This window comes from Myotis lucifugus, unplaced genomic scaffold, assembly GCF_000147115.1.
Source record: "Myotis lucifugus unplaced genomic scaffold, Myoluc2.0 scaffold_617, whole genome shotgun sequence".
NCBI lineage: Eukaryota > Metazoa > Chordata > Mammalia > Chiroptera > Vespertilionidae > Myotis > Myotis lucifugus.
Genome location: NW_005871665.1, coordinates 274,165 through 290,329, shown reverse-complemented (window position 1 = coordinate 290,329; position 16,165 = coordinate 274,165). Strand labels below are relative to the sequence as shown.

The following is a 16,165-nucleotide window of genomic DNA, read 5'->3' as shown; positions in this document are numbered from 1 at the left end:
CACCTTCTTCTTCTCCAGGTCTCCCATGGCTCCACGCTGATGGGGCCTGGAGCGCCGCGCGGACTGACAGCGCCACTTCCTCCCGCACGTGCCCGGCCTCAGGCCCCGAGGCCCCCACGCAGCCGGTCTGCGCAGGCTGCCCAACGAGGTGCCTGAGCGCGTCTAGGCAGTGACGGGGCTTCCCTCCTCGCGATTTAAGGAGGAAAAAAATCGCTAAGACCGATCTTTTGAGCTTTTTCCTCCTATGACTCCATTGCAGACCGTTGCAACGTTTAAACGAGGGACGATATTAAGGCATATCTATAACTATCCCGATGACGACCCCACGGCGTATGAGCCCCGTTGCATGCTGGGATGGAGAGGGGCGGAAGGCTTGTAAGCAGCGCAGTGCCTGCTGGGAAGCCGAGGGGAACCGCGTTTAGAGGGGAGCGAACGCATTCTGTTGTCGTGGTAACGGTTGCCATCGGCTTTTCCTTTAATTATGTGCGTAAAATAAAGCTGTTATGTGGGTAAAATAAAGCTAAAGCAGACTTTTATCCTACAGGGGTAGGGAAACCAGAGAGGCCACTTATATTTTCTGAGCCTTAGCGGTAGGTTGAAAAAATGATGAAAAATAAAAATAAAAATAAAATCCTTAATTAAAAAAAAAAAAAGATGAAAGACCAGAGTTCTAGAGCTCGGACTATATTAAATGTACTTTTAACACATTTAACACATCTGAGCTTTTACTATGTACACGTGAATTTTGTATTGTGTTCCTCAAAGGATAATTACAAAATTTATTACAAATATTCACACCAAGGTGGTGTGGTTTGGAAAGTAGATAACATTTTAAATTTCTTTAATGGGTTCTTCTTCAGGCCTCCAAACTCCATTTTTTAAAAAATATATTTCATTGATTTTTTACAGAGAGGAAGGGAGAGGGATAGAGAGTTAGAAACATCGATGAGAGAGAAACATCGATCAGCTGCCTCCTGCACACCCCCTACTGGGGATGTGCCCCAACCAAGGCACATGCCCTTGACCAGACTCGAACCTGGGACCCTTGAGTCCGCAGGGCAACGCTCTATTCACTGAGCCAAACTGGTTAGGGCGAAATTCGACATTTTTAAGCATAAAAATATCTGCGATGTTAACACCTTCAGAAAATTTGACATAGGAAGTTTTGAAGCTTGTTGTCAATACAACAAAATCGCATATATATCAAATCGCATATAAATCAACATATGTGTAACTCCATCTATTGAAAAAAAATCCGCATTATTAACCGGTACACCTAGTAAACTATGATAGATCCCAAAAATGGAATACTATTCAGCAATGAAAAGAAATGAGTTATCAAGCTGTGAAAAGACATGGATACATTTTAAATGCATGTTGCTACGCGAAAGAAGCCAGTCTGGAAAAGCCCGATGTCCACCAATAGGTGAGCAGATAAACAAATGTTGGTCTATCCATACAATGGGATATTACTCAGCAATAAAAATACATGGAGCAACATGGACAGATCTCAAAATAATATGCTGAATGAAAGAAGCTAGGAAAAAAGTGTTATATACTGAATGATTCTATTAATATAAAGTTCTGGAAAGTGACAGAAAGTAGATCAATGGATGCCTAGGGATGGGGGACGCTGGGGGTGAGAGAGAGGCATTACAAAGGAGCAGGAGGAAACTTTTCAGGGTGATGGGCATGTTCATCTTGATTGTGGTCATGGTTTCCCAGTTGTATACCCTTGTCAATATGTCGTTAACTGTATGTTAATTTTGACATCAGTGACACTGCAATAAAAAGTGTTCAGCTCTGGCTGGGTAGCTCCGTTGGTTAGAGCATCAGCCCTATATGCCAAGATTGTCTAGGTTGGCACCCTCTTTGCTTGTCAAGCAATGAGCAAGCCAGTCCCAGATCCCCATCTTACCACATGACTTTTTAAAAATGTATTTTTAATTGATCTCAGACAGGTAGGGAGAGGGAGGGAGAGAAAGATAGAAACATCAATGATGAGAGAGAATCAGTGATCAGCTGCCTCCTACGTGCCCCCTACTGGGGATCGAGCTCACAATCTGGGCATGTGCCCTTGACCGGGATCGAACCTGGGACCCTTCAGTCCACAGGCTAACGCTCTGTCCACTGAGCCACACTGGCTAGGGCTCTCTGCCTCTTCTTTAGCTATGCATTCCTGTTCCAGTTCCAACAACTCCTCACCAGGCAGTCCCTCAAGAATGACCTTTAGGAGCTCCTCAATACCATCCACATCCACACCCAGGGTTAGCGTTGTTTGCCATCTCAACCACGGCCTTACTGATTTTTGTAGCATTTGCACTATGATGTTATGGTGGCTTCAACATCACTGGGCAATAGAATTTGTTCAGCTCCATTGTCAGCTTATGAGAATACCATTGTCTATACAGGCCGTCCTTGATTGAAATGAGGTATATGACTGTATTTATCTATATCAAGAGCTTGACTTGTGATAAGTCAGGCACAAAAACAAAACAAAACACCACATTATCTTGAAAGAATGAACCTTGGCTATTTGCCATAAAATGATTGCCATAAAAAAGCGTATTTGGGCCCTGTCCGGTTTGGCTCAGTGGATAGAGCGTCGGTCTGCGGACTTTAAGTTCCCAGGTTCGATTCCGGCCAAGGGCATGTACCTCGGTTGTGGGCACATCCCCAATAGGGGCTGTGCAGGAGGCAGCTGATCGATGTTTCTAACTCTCTGTCCCTCTCCCTTCCTCTCTGTAAAAAATCAATAAAATATATTTTATATTTTAAATAAATATAATTTCAATATATTTCTTGAAAAAAAATCGTATTTGGAAATGATTAGAGGTGTTTTAAGGGCTGAACATCTTCACAGGTTGAGCTGGAAGGGAGCTTCATTAGAAGGATGTTGCCCAACGCTTTCACCTCACACAGGAGAAAGTATTTCCAACTCAGAGAGGTTAAGTCACCTGGCCGAGGTCACACAGCACGGCCAGAGTTCACTCTTGTACACTGTGGGGCCGGGCAGATGAGAAATCCTTCCTTTTCTCTCCTTGCAGAGATTTTTTTTTTAGGTTACTTTTCTAGTCCTGATAAACAGCCCCGCTGCCCATGGCTTTGTGTCTCAAATGATTAAATCCTGTCCCTTAACTTGTTTTGTTTGGTCTCCAGGGTGCTTCCAAGTTTTCCGCTGGCTAAAAAATCTAGCCTGTCTGGTCCCGATTCAGCCAGCCCCACCCTTCTGGGCGGGCAGATAACAGCTGACTTCAGCAGTCTCGATCACGTGACCACTGCAGCTCCCCGTTCTGCTCCCTGTCCCAGGCCTGTGTAGGCACTTCCAGGGGCTCCTTCTGTGAGGGGCAGCAGGTAGGCACCCCCACCCTGCCCGTGCACCGCTGGAGCAGTTGGGGGGTACCCGGCAGGTGCAGTCAGGTAGACTTGGGCAGGTCCGCTGGCGGGCTCTTCGGACAGAAGGACACATGTGGCTGGCCTCGAAACGTCCCACACACCGCCCCTACTGCCCCCTCCCCTTGCCCCTACCTCCAGGAAGGTCACTGCGCCCTTCCTTCCTCTGCCCTTTGGCCTTCCTTTCCCCTCAGCGACAGACCTCGCCCCCTTTTTGTCTCTGCTGACTTCGCAGCACGCTGCCAGACACGGAGAGATTAATCAGTGACAGAGCCCGCCTCTCACGGAGCAGCGACCAGCCGTGGTCAGGACAGCCTCTGCCAGGCCAGCCCAGGAGTTCCCCGTCCAGGTCCCCGTCTGCTGCTCACCCACCTGCTGCTGCCATGGGGCGCCTTGGGGCGCTCCTCCTCCTGCTGGGGGCCCTGGGGGCCCTGGCTGACATCTGCAGTAAGTAACAGACTCCCTGCGCCTCTTTCCTCCCGGTCCTTAGAGAAAGGACCGTCTTGTTCAAGCCCCTCCTTCTATCGCTGGGGAAACCGAGGTGCGCTGTGGGACGGGGTACGAGTACCCGCCCGCCTCTTTGGGCTCTCACAGCAGTTTGGGCCTGGCGGGGGCTGAGCCGGACCTCAGCATTCCGCACGTGTGTTGAGATTAATTACATGTCTGACTCCCCACCGGACACGATCGCCTCCCTTCATTCCGTCATTTGTGCGTTGATCCGTTAAGCGCGCGTTGCTTGAGCCTTCCCGTGACAGGTGTGGTGTTAGGGTTTGGGGGAAAGAACAAAGAGGGAGCCAGAGCCCGTCCCTGTCCTCCCACAGCTTCCGCTCTAGCGAAGGGACGGACGAAGGCAGTCGAGAGGCAAATCGGCGCTGTGTGTGTGGAGGCTGAGGTCATCGAAGGCCACCGGTTCAGGGAGTGAGGTGGGGGCAGGATCTCCAAGGAGCTGGGGGCAACACGGGAACTGAAATCCAAAAAGAGGAAAAGAAACCGGCCGAGGGAAGTGAGGATGGAGACCCTGCTGGGGAGACGCGTCCCAGAGGGGCAGGGAGGGCCACGGTGAGACACTGGCATGGTATTCCTCGTGTGCCAGGGCCGGACCCCAGGGGCCTCTTGGGACCTGTCTGTGAGTCTGAGTGACAGGCTGGGGGCCGCCCACCTGTCTCTTCCCTCTGTGCTCTGCCCATAGCGTGGTGCCTGCCATACACTCTCACCAGCAGGCTCTCCTGTGATCCTTGGAGAAACCGAGAGGCAGGTCCGGTCATGGCCACGTGATGGGTGAATCAATCAGGGGTTGGAGGGGCAAGGTGACCTGCCCAGGGTGCCGCTTTCCAGGAATCTGGCTTTGCCAGCTCGGTTCTCAGAACCCCACAGCCAGGTCAGGGGCACCAGCAGCCTCCAGCCGGGATTCCTCAAGTGCCACCAGACGCCGTAGCCCTTGGCTCTCGGCTCCTGTCTAGCCAGTGCCCAGGGGAGACCTAGAACCCGGTCCCCAACCTCACTGAATGTGAACATTTTATTTATTTTATTTTCAAACCTCACCCGATTTTTCCATTGATTTTTAGAGAGAGGGAAAGACAGAGAGAAACATCGATGCGAGAGAAAAACATCCATTGGTTGCCTCCTGCACGAGCCTTGACCAGGGCCTGGGATGGGGAGGAGCCTACAATCGAAGTATGTGCCCTTGACCAGAATCAAACCTGGGACCCTTTGGTCCGCAGGGCGACGCTCTATCCACTGAGCCACACCGGCCAGGGCCATTGTGAACATTTTTAAAGCCCCCTTCCCACGGAGCCTGGAGAGCCTGGGTCTGGGTGTGTGGGCTTGCTTGCTGTGGCTGAGTCACCCAGTCACTCTCAGCCTTATTCCCGTGCCTGCAAAATGGGCTAAGAGCGCTCCCAGCCTGCCTCTCTGCGTGCCGCACACCTGCTTCACCGGCTTCGCGCTCCAGGTCACGTACAGGGATGCTGCACTACACCTGTGCACGGTGGGCTCCTGCGCCTCGGAGCGGCGATGCCAGGCAGGCCTCAGCGGGCAGGGCAGGGCTGGGCAGGGCTGGGCGCCCTGGGCGCCCTGGGCGCAGGAGGCTCCAGGGGGAAAGGGTGCTGGGCCGGGACACTTTATGACCCTGAGTGCATCTGCCTGGCGCCTTCCTTTTAAGGAGGCTGTTTACTGCTCCAGCTTCTCTTCTTATCTCTTCTAACCCCCAGGCTGACTCACCTGCCCGAGGTCAGAGCCCCGGGTGGGGCAGGGATTCCCTTGCCATTTTGAAGAAAAGAGAGAAGGAAAGGAATGGGGGGGGGGGGGACAGATGACCAGAGAGAGAGACAGGCTGAGTAGTGTAGAAACTGAGGTCTTCAGAGCAAGAGCAAGAGACAGAGACAGAGAGAGAGAAAGAAATGGAGACAGATACACAGACAGACAGAAATGGAGACAGATACACAGAAAGACTCTAACATAGAAAGGGCAAGGAGAGCAATTCCCACTTACCTCCCCATCCCACTCCCCCTGCCTTCCTGCTCTCATAGCAAAAAAGACCTATGATTTGGAGAAAACAGATGTAAGGCGGTAGGTTCCAAACCGGAAGAGATGGGGCCATGGGAGCGAGAGGAGGCCCAGGAGGCACTCTGCCGGCAGTCCCTTTGGGAGGGGCCGCCTGCTCACATCCCGGGACAGGGCCCAGAGGACAGAGCGCAGCCCTGCAGTGACCTGGAGGCCGGAGGTGGGGAGAAGTCCAAGGGGACTGCAAAGCCACCTGCTCAGCTCAGGTGCCTTCCCTAAGGGAAGAGGCTGGACAGAGGTGAGCGTGCAAAGCAATGCTGACAATACCTTCATCCAGGGGCTGGTGTGAGGACCAGATGGGGTCAGGCATGGTGCCCGGGGGTAACACCACGAGGCTCAGCCTGCAGTCTCTCTGTCACTCCTGATGGGCGGAGTAGTTGCCTGGCAACCAGCTTCCTCTGTCCTCGACCGACCACCACCCTTCCCTGGCCCACACCCACCGCTGTTTGGGGACGCCTGCCTTTCTTTATGGCCAGATTTCCCCATACGAGCAGGGTGTGTTCTGGCGGAGGTGGAGTGGGGACATGTATTCCCAGGAGAAGACCCTGGTGAGGGAAAGGCAGTTCCTTGATGGCGGCCTGCCCCTGCGACCTCACGGGGCCTGTTCTCTTTCGTCAGACATCCCCGAGGTGGACAGCAGCCTGGTGCAGAGTCTCGGCCAGCGCCTCTTGCCCTGGATGGACCAGCTCTCTCTGGAGCACCTGAACCCCAGTATCTATGTGGGCCTGCGCCTCTCCAGCGTGGAGGCCAGCACCAAGGAGGCCTTCTACCTACACAGCCTCAAGGTCGATTACCAGCAGAGCCTCCTGAGGTATCGCCATGCTCCCTCTTCACTTTCCCCCCTGTCTTGCTCCATATCCTAAGAGACAGGAGACCCGTGTGCTGGTTTGGGCCTGTCACTGGTTGGTCGGGAGACCTTAGACACATTTCACCTCCCTTGCGCCTTTTTCCATCTGTTGAATGGAATTGGTTTGACTAGACTGGAGATGCCAATACAGGGTCCCTGTGCTGCTTCTGCACCTGAGGCAGACATCACTAATCCATGACCACACTGAGCTCAGAAGCAGCATCTGTGTCTGTGCTCCTATTCCCTATTCCATGCCTGGGGCAGACATCACTCATCCATGACCACACTCTTCCAAACTGAGCTCAGAAGCAGCATCTGGCTCTGTGCTCCCTTTCTAGGGGGATTAAGGGAGGCCTGTTCTGAGGTCCAGTGTGGGAATTTGAATGAGAGATGAAGGATCAGGAGTACCGTGGAGCATCTCCTTCTTGGCCTCCGTCTTGAGAAGTAGATGCAGGGCAGGGAGACGAAAGGAAGGGAAGAGTACGTAGGCGAAGGGTGACCAACATGGCGGGGCAAGCACAGGCCATTTGGATGGGAGAACCCTCGGACTGTGTCCTTGAGTTTAATTTTTCATCGTTACGAAATATGTGTGGCATCCACCTCACAGCTTACCTGACTGACTATTATCTGTGTTGGGGAAGGTTCTAGCAAATTTTCCAACTGCTGGTATTTTTTTCCACTTCGTGATGTTGGGGGGCAGGGGGTGGCACCCCAATGCCCCATGGGTGGCATTTTCTCCTGGAAGTGTTGCTAACTGACTTTGTCCTAGGCATGCCCCCAGCGATGACAGCAGTGACCTGCAGGCCAAGCCCTCCATGGGCCAGCTGGCTCTCTACATGCTCGCGCTCAAGGCCAACTGCGAGTTTATCGGGGGCCACAAGGGGGACAGGCTGGTCTCACTGTTGAAGCGGTTCCTGGAGGATGAGAAGAGGTCCATTGGTGAGGGGACGCAGCCTGCCAGGGGTGGGCTCCTCAGAACTGTGGGCTTGCTCTCCAGGCCCCGCTCCTGCCCTCCATTCTCCTTACCTCACTGTCCACTTGGAGGCGTGGGCCCGCCCCGGTAGCCTTCCTTGATCAAGCCTTTCCTGCACTCCACATGCCACCGAGACTGACCTGACTATCCGCCTCTGGGGCAACAACACAGCCTTCTTCTTAGTTACTCCTCATCCTCTTTCTGCTAACTTTCCTCCTCCGGACATGACCCGCACACACAGAACAAGCATTTTAAATACAAATCTGATCTTTTAGTGCCACTGCAACCCTGCAGGGGCTTGCTCACTGCTGTGTTCCCAGCCCACAGGCCCAGTTTGTCTGCCATGTTTTGCTCTCCAGGCTCTGCCCACCCACTCTCTGGCTCACCCATTCGCCTACTCCATGGGCTCCAGCCACACTGGCCTTCTCTTAGCTGCCAAAGCTGGGTCTCCATATATGTTCCCTGTATCTGGAAGGCTACCTCCCTCCCTAGCTCTCTCCTATCTCCCCTCCCAGCATCACCTCCTTGGAGACTCCTGCCCTGACTCCCCAGATACTCAAGGGCCCCTGTTACACCGCCCCTCGGACCTCGTCCACATCTCAGTTCTGGTTGTGCTCCCCGAGTGTGGATTGTGTTACTGTCAGAGGCCCCAGCTGCATGGCGCCTGCCTGTGGTCACCGCATTCAGACCTCCAAGCACAGCGCCTGACGCTTACTGGGCCTCCGCGAGCCTGGGTCGAAGGGACAAAGGATCCCATGACCCAGAGGAGGGTGTTGGGAAGTATAAGCCAAGCATCCTGTGTGCTGGTGGGGCTGGTTGCTGGGAGGGGATGGAGAGAGGCAACCCCGCAGGCCTGGGGTGCCACCCTCACCCCTTGGTTCCCCCCCCTCTCAGGGCACGATCACAAGGGCCAGCCCCACACCAGCTACTACCAGTACGGCCTGAGCATCCTGGCCCTGTGTGTCCACCAGAAGCGGGTCCATGACAGCGTGGTCGGCAAGCTCCTCTACGCCGTGGAACATGACCACCACCTCCACCAGGGCCACCTCTCTGTGGGTGAGTGGGCCGGACCCCGCTAGGCCAGGCTGGCGCTCCTCCAGCCCCTCGGGCCCTGTGCTCACCTTTCCCTGGGCCCCTGCTTATCGAGTCCATGAGGAGGAAAACAGCGAGGGCTTGTGTGTGGTGCAGTGGCTGTGACCAGCGTCGGAGTTGGACTGGGATCCTGACCCCAGCTCCATTCGGCTCTGTCCCCTGCAGACACAGTGGCCGTAGCGGGCTTGGCCTTCACCTGCCTGCAGCGCTCCAACCTCAACTCCGATCTGAGACACCGGATCACCCTGGCCATCAGGACAGCGCAGGAGAAGGTCCTGAAGGCCCAGACCCCAGAGGGCTACTTTGGGAATGTCTACAGCACCCCGCTGGCGCTGCAGGTGGGACAGAGGCTCCGGGACTGTGGTCCTCCTGGTGGCTGGTGGGAGGCGGGCTCGTCAGGCGCCGGGAGACCTGGCTTCTCCCTGCTGGCTGACCCGCCTCCCCCTTCCCTCCCCCACTCTGTCACCAGCTGCTGATGACCTCCCCTATGCCCGGGGCGGAGTTGGGCACAGCCTGCCTCAACGCGAGGGCCGCTCTCTTGGCCAGCCTGCAAGACGGGGCCTTCCAGAACGCGCTCATGATTTCCCAGCTGCTGCCTGTCCTGAACCACAAGAGCTATGTGGATCTCATCTCCCCAGACTGCCTGGCACCAAGAGGTAGCCACCCCTCTCAGGGGAGCTTGGCTGTTTTCAATCTGCAGGGCGCTCCTGGAAGTCTGCCCGGCCCAGCGAGGGGCGGTTGTTTGGTCCCGATTTGTCGGGTCAGCAGGGGTTTGTGAGTGTATGTGGGACACACTGGCAGCTAAGATGTGGTCACAGCTTCCAGCAGCTCACAGTGTGGGGAGGGAGACACCAAATGGAGAGCTCTGGGCAGGCCAGGAGTCTCCCGCCCTTCTGTGATAAATGTTTGAGTGAGTGAGTGAGTGAGTGAATGGATGGATGGGGAGTGACACATTTTGGTTAGCTCTTATACATTACAAGAGGCCCAGTGCACGAATTCGTGCACAGGTGGGGTCCCTCGGCCTGGCCAGTGATCAGGGCTGATCGGGGGCCGGCTGGCCAGGGGGAGGGACTGCGGGAGGTTGGCCGGCCACAGGAGGTTGGCTGTGGGAGCGCACTGACCACCGGGGCAGCTCCTGCATTGAGCATCTGCCCCCTGGTGGTCAGTGTGCGTCATAGAGACCGGTTGGCTGGTCATTCGGTTGTTTTGTTGTCCGGTCACTTAGGCTTTTATATACATAGATAATGAGTCCCAGTGAGCAGCCCGAGTGTTGGTGAGTGGGATTTGCAGGTGGCGAAGAGAAGAGGGAGGGCAGAGAAGAGAAGAGGCAACAGGAGCAAAGGCACAGAGGTGTAAAGACTGGAATTGGGGTGAAGAGTGGGGCCTGGGAGAATGGACTGGAGTGGCAGGCAGGAGAATGAAAAGGAGGGGAGACCCTCAGAGAGGACGGGGAGCGATCTGAGCAAATGCAGATTCTAGAAAGAGCCCCCTGGGTGCTGTGTAGCAGATGGGTGGGAGGGGGGATCTTGGAGGCAGAGACACCATGGAGGGGCCTGATCTTGGGTGGGTGGGGACAGGGGGGCTGGGCTGGCAGCCAGGTTTCAGCTGGGCAGGCGGCGGTGGCGTTGACGGAGATGGGACCATCAGGAAGGAGGAGGTCCTGGTAGGTCCCGATGTCTTCAAGGGAAGAAAGGAGAACTCACACCCAGGCCCCCCGCCCTCACACCGGCTGACACTTCCTCTCTCTCGGGGACAGTCGCGTTGGAGCCAGCTACGGTGACCCCGTCACTGATGCAAGTCCCAGAGTTCATCCATGTGATGCTGAAGGTTCCCAGTGTCTGGCCACCGTACAGACACACCATCTCAGTGCCCGCTGGGTCCTCCTTGGAAGATGTTCTGATGAAGGCCCAGGAGCTCGGAGGATTCATGTGAGGACCCCCCCCCCAACCACCACCACCTCCCGGCCCTCACCCCACCCAACCCACATCCCTGAAATGGGGTCACGCCTCAATAAGATGGGGGTGCTTCTCATGTTACCAGTGGGGGTTCTAGCCCAGGGAAGTTGAGTGCCTTCCATCAAGTCACCCAGGCCCCAGACTTCTCCTCTAGAAAGATGAGCCTCAGTGTGAGGCCCCAGTTGGATTTCCCAACGGACAGGGAGGGCCCACCGCTGGCACCTTGGGGTCATCTGGACCCAGGAAATTTCAGGCGAGAGAGACAGAGACAGAGAGAGAAGAGAGAAAAACAGAGACAGACAGTGTGCAGAGAGAAGTGCTCTGAGCAGCCATGTGTCCCCCCACACAATGTTAGGGACCCTGTGGCCCCACAGAGTGAGGGGATGACTGGGAAAGGGGGCTGCTTCGTGACACCCCCTAAAACATTGCTTTCCCTTTGCTTAAGTCGCCCTGGATGGGTTTCTGTTTCTTAAAGTTATAAAAACCCTCTCTCCCGAAGACCCAAAGCATCGATCAGCCTTTTGGAATTGTAAGTGTCAGCCTGTGGACTGAAGCGTCCCGGATTCGATTCCGGTCAAGGGCACATGCCCGGGTTGTGGGCCCGGGTTGTGGGCTGAATCCCTCAGTGAGGGGTGTGCAGGAGGCAGCTGATTAATGATTCTCATCATTGATGTTTCTATCTCTCTCTCCCTCTCCCTCTCCCTTCCTCTCTGAAATCAATAAAAATATGTTAAAAAAAAGAAATCGAACTCCAGTGCTCTCTGATAACGAGGAGCATGGTGTATGTAGAGTCAGAGAGAAGACTGAGCAACCCAGCCACAGGAAGAGGGAGTGGCCCTGAGCCACAGAACCTTCCAGAACCAGGGACCCAGTGCTACCACCATGTGCCTCTATCCCCCATGTTCAGCTTCTCTCTGCACACTGGCTTCACCCTCTCTCCCTGGCATTTTATGTGATGCTGGCAGCTTCGGATTCTCACCCCTTCAACATCAACCCTCAGAGGGGGCCCAGCTGCGGGGTTGATAATGTAGTAGGTGCCTTTCCTGCAGGCCATGGTCATGGTCGGCACAGAGGGGATGCAGTCACCTGATGGGCAGTGACAGTGGGGCTGGAGAGGAGGGGTGGAGGTGAGACCCATGGCACGGTGGCCAGGAAGGGTTTGGCTAGCCCTGGCCCTGAGTTCCTAGTGTGGGTTGAGCTCTACTTCTGTCCTTGGGTCGCTGGGAGCCACAGTCACCTTTTCTCCCTCGTTGCCTGTCCCTTTGGTAGGTACGGAACCCAGGCCTCCTTGTCAGGCCCCTACCTGACCTCTGTGATGGGGAAAGAAGTCGGAGAGCGTGAGTTCTGGCAGCTCATCCGAGCCCCCGACACCCCGCTGCAGCAAGGTGAGTCTGGTGGCCGGCCACCTCTGGGTGTGCCCCCCACACCAGCCCTGCCCCCAAAGCGAGGCTTTGACAACTCACCCCAGCTTTCCCTCGAACCATCCTGGGCCCCAGCCTCACATAGTCACTGATGCTCAAGCTTGCAGGCTCCTCCCCGGCCCGGGCCCTGGTCGGGGCTTGTGCAGGAGGCAACCGATCGATGTGTCTCTCTCACATCGATGTTTCTCTCTGTCTTTCCCTCTCTCTTCCACTCTCCCTAAAAATCAATGGAAAAAATATCCTCGAGTGAGAATTAACAAAAAAAAAAGAAAGAAAGAAAGAAAGGAAGGAAGGAAGGAAGGAAGGAAGGAAGGAAGGAAGGAAGGAAGGAAGGAAGAAAGAAAGGGGGAGGGGGTATGGAGAGGGATGAGTGGGCCGCTAGGCTGTCTCCAATTTTACATCTTCTGCCCCAAACTGTCATGAGCATCCTTGTGCAACAGCCCAGTCACCAGATAGACTCTTTTCTTTTAATAGTTTAAAGTATTACATGTCTCCTTTATTCCCCGATTTGACCCCCACCCCGCCACTCCCACCCCTGAGGACAAGCCCCCACCACCCCAGTGTCCGTGTCCACTGTGTCCACTGGTGATGCTAATATGCACGCATACAAGTCCTTTGTTGATCTCTAACCCCTCCTCCCCCACCTTCCCTCCGAGGCTGGACGGTCCACTCAGTGCTACCCTGTCTCTGGATCCACTTTTTTTTTTTTTTTTAAATATATTTTATTGATTTTTCACAGAGAGGAAGGGAGAGGGACAGAGAGTTAGAAACATCGATGAGAGAGAAACATCGATCAGCTGCCTCCTGCACATCCCCCACTGGGGATGTGCCCGCAACTCAACTACATGCCCTTGACCGGAATCGAACCTGGGACCCTTCAGTCCGCAGGCCGATGCTCTATCCACTGAGCCAAACCGGTTTCGGCTGGATCCACTTTTGTTCATCAGTTTATGTGGATCATTATGTCCCACACATGAGTGAGATCATGTGATGTTTGTCTTTCTCCGACTGGCTCATTTCACTTAGCATAATGCTCTCCAGTTCTATCTATGCCAGTGATGGCGAACCTATGACACTCATCTTTTTGGTTGATTTTTTCTTTGTTAAATGGCATTTAAATATATAAAATAAATATCAAAAATATAAATCTTTGTTTTACTATGGTTGCAAATATCAAAAAATTTCTATATGTGACACGGCACCAGAGTTAAGTTAGGGTTTTTCAAAATGCTGACACGCCGAGCTCAAAAGGTTCGCCATCACTGATCTATGCTGTTGCAAATGGTAAGAGTTCCTTCTTTTTTACCGCAGCGTAATATTGCATTGTGTAGATGTACCACAGTTTTCTAATCCACTCATCTGCTGATGGGCACTTAGGCTGTCTCCAGATCTTAGCTGCAGTATTATAAATTGTGCTGCTATGAACATAGGGGTGTGGACAGACTCTTCAAGGCCACCTGTCCCTGCTCCTGTTCCCTGGGACTTCTAGTCAGCACTTACCATGTCCCACCGCTGAGCCAAGTGCTTTATGGAAGGTGGGAACTTTCTGGGGGAGCCCCAGGAGAAGCCTGGCTTCTGAACCGATTGATAAATTAAACGAAGGGGTCGCAGACGACGCCTGCAGATCTGGCCTCTATCACTGATATGGACCATGTAGCCCGGGGGGGAGGGGGAGCCCAGTGGACTCAGCCACGAGGCAGGTGTGGGTGGTTGTGTCCTCCACCGCCCACCCCTTAGCCGTCTGATCCAGCAGGAAGCCCACCCCCCTAGGAAGAGGGAGGCCCCATTAGTGATGTCTTTATTATCCCTCCGTCAGAAATGGGACACCAGCACTCACGGAGGTGAAATAATCCGGCCAAAGTCACGCCCATAGTGTGACAGAGCTGGGGCTTGGCCCCAGGCGTCACGCTGGAGCCTGGGTTGTCTCCAGTGAGCGGAGGCTGGCTCCTGGGAGTCTTCCCCGGTGGTCCTGGCCCTCCCTCCAGTCCCTCTTCCTGGCAGCCCCTCGGGGACGATGGAGACCGTGCCCACCGGGCGTCGTCCGGGTCTCTGGTTCCTCTCACCTTGCGTTGGTTATCCAGTGTGCTTGCCCCTACCCCACCCTCTGGGGGCTGCCCCGCTGCAAAATGAGGCCGTGGGCTTCGGGGACCCTAGGTCACAGCTGAGTTCAGAGGGTCACCTGGCTCTGGACACCAAGCCCTGAGCAGATCTGACGGACCCTGACCTCAGCTGGAGGTCCAGAAGATGAGATGGGGGGACTCTGCCCTGTTAACACCCCTGCTCCACCTGTCTCTGCAGGTATCGCTGACTACAGACCCAAGGATGGAGAGACCATCGAGCTGAGGCTGGTTACCTGGTAGCCCCCAGCTCACCTCCCCCGGCCGCCTCGAACAATCTCTGCACCTCTATCCTCCTCCGTCCAGGCACGTGCCTGGCCCTGCCGCCGCCTCGTGTGCACTTGGAGCAATGTCCCCGGATCAGCCAGCCACCACCCCTGCAAGGCTCCCAAGCCACTGCCCACCTGGGAGTAGGGAGCCAGGCTCCCTCCCCGGGATGTCTGTCTGCTGGGTCTGGCCAGCCTGGCCCTGCGGGCGTCCCACGAAGGGCACTCATAGTCTGAAGGGCATGAAGCACCTCAGGCCCCTTAGCACAAGAAGTCCGCTGGCCGCTGGCAGTGTGAGTACCACCCGCTGTGGGCTTGGGGTCCTACCAGGAGACCGGTGCAGCCCAGGGGCTGAGCCTTGAACCCAGCTCTCAGGTCCCCTGTCAGGGTGGCGGCCCCAGGGCCAGCCGTGGCATAGCAGCTGGCGAGGACCCTGCAGGGCTGCTCAAAGCCTATCTTTGAAATGATTAAAGTGTTGATTATGCACGTGCGCCAGCGTCCTGATGCCTCATGCTAGGGAGCACATGCCGGGAGCAGAGAAAGGGGGGTACCCCTGGGAGGGGAAGAGGGTGGGTCAGTATGCCGGGTCCTGGGGGATACGGTGCTGGAAGTGGCAACACTCGCTGGACACTTCCTTGCATAACTCGGAGGGCGCTGATGCTTTTGTTGTCAGCTCTGCTTTACAGATAAAGAATCGGGTGTCAAAGAGGGAAAGTGACTCCGCAGTGACAGGCCTGGCTGAGGAGCTAGACAGACGGGGGCCAGGGGTGCCCTCCTGGCTCCTTCACTCAATCACTGAAAACTGGGGGCTTCAATGAGTGTTATGATCACACGGCAGAGACAGGGCCCTGGAGCGTGGGCTCCCACTCCTGGCTTCTCCCCAGTGCAGTCAGGACAGCACCCCAGGCCTCGGCAGCCAGAGTGGGGGGGCCCTATCTCTCAGGGGGAAGGCCGTGGGCTCTGGGATACCCTCTGGGAAGTGGAGTTCAGGTCAGGGAGACACTCTGAACACCCCACCCCACCCCACTGAGGTTAGGAAGGGTCTTGCCCTCTGAGGGGCCCTCTGATTGGCAGCACGTCCGTCGGGGTTTACGGTGACACACCCACAGAGTCCTCGAAACCATAGAGGAAACAGGTGCCTCTTCCTCGAATGCCAGTGTCAGATATGTAGGGTCCGGGCAGGTAGGGGAAGTAGGCGATTTAAAAATTCCTTGTAAAAAATAAATACGTTTGTATTGATTTCAGAGAGGAAGGGAGAAGGAGACAGAGAGAAACATCAATGGTGAGAGAGAATCATGGATCGGCTGCCTCCTGCACGCCCCACACCGGGGATCGAACCTGCTACCTAGGCATGTGCCCTGACTGGGAATCAACCATGACCTCCTGGTTCATAAGTCGAGTTCAACCACTGAGCCACACTGTCCAAGCAAAACATTCTTTTGTATTGAACCAAACATCGAACTATAGGCAAGCTCAAATGGAAAGGTGGCCTCCATTTTTAAGGTGAATCGTCTGTGCCCAGAACCCAGAGTGCTTGTT

The 16,165-nt window shown here is 55.0% G+C and overlaps 1 protein-coding gene across 1 annotated transcript; it reads left to right on the top strand.

Moving 5' to 3' along the window:
* The first annotated feature begins 3,176 nt into the window (after positions 1–3,176).
* Positions 3,177–15,117, top strand: TCN2 (transcobalamin 2). Its single transcript, XM_006104885.3, has 10 exons — positions 3,177–3,354; positions 3,629–3,840; positions 6,574–6,766; positions 7,572–7,741; positions 8,670–8,831; positions 9,033–9,205; positions 9,337–9,523; positions 10,624–10,795; positions 12,092–12,207; positions 14,542–15,117. The coding sequence occupies exons 2-10, from the start codon at positions 3,777–3,779 to the stop codon at positions 14,601–14,603; spliced, it is 1,299 nt and encodes a 432-aa protein (XP_006104947.1). The 5' UTR covers positions 3,177–3,354; positions 3,629–3,776; the 3' UTR covers positions 14,604–15,117.
* Positions 15,118–16,165: the final 1,048 nt, after the last annotated feature.

Coding starts and splice junctions, on each gene's coding strand:
- TCN2 (XM_006104885.3), top strand. CDS start 3,777: ATGGGGCGCCTTGGGGCGCTCCTCCTCCTGCTGGGGGCCCTGGGGGCC. Junction 8,832..9,032: donor CCAGGGCCACCTCTCTGTGG/GTGAGTGGGCCG, acceptor TGTCCCCTGCAG/ACACAGTGGCCGTAGCGGGC. Junction 12,208..14,541: donor CGACACCCCGCTGCAGCAAG/GTGAGTCTGGTG, acceptor CTGTCTCTGCAG/GTATCGCTGACTACAGACCC.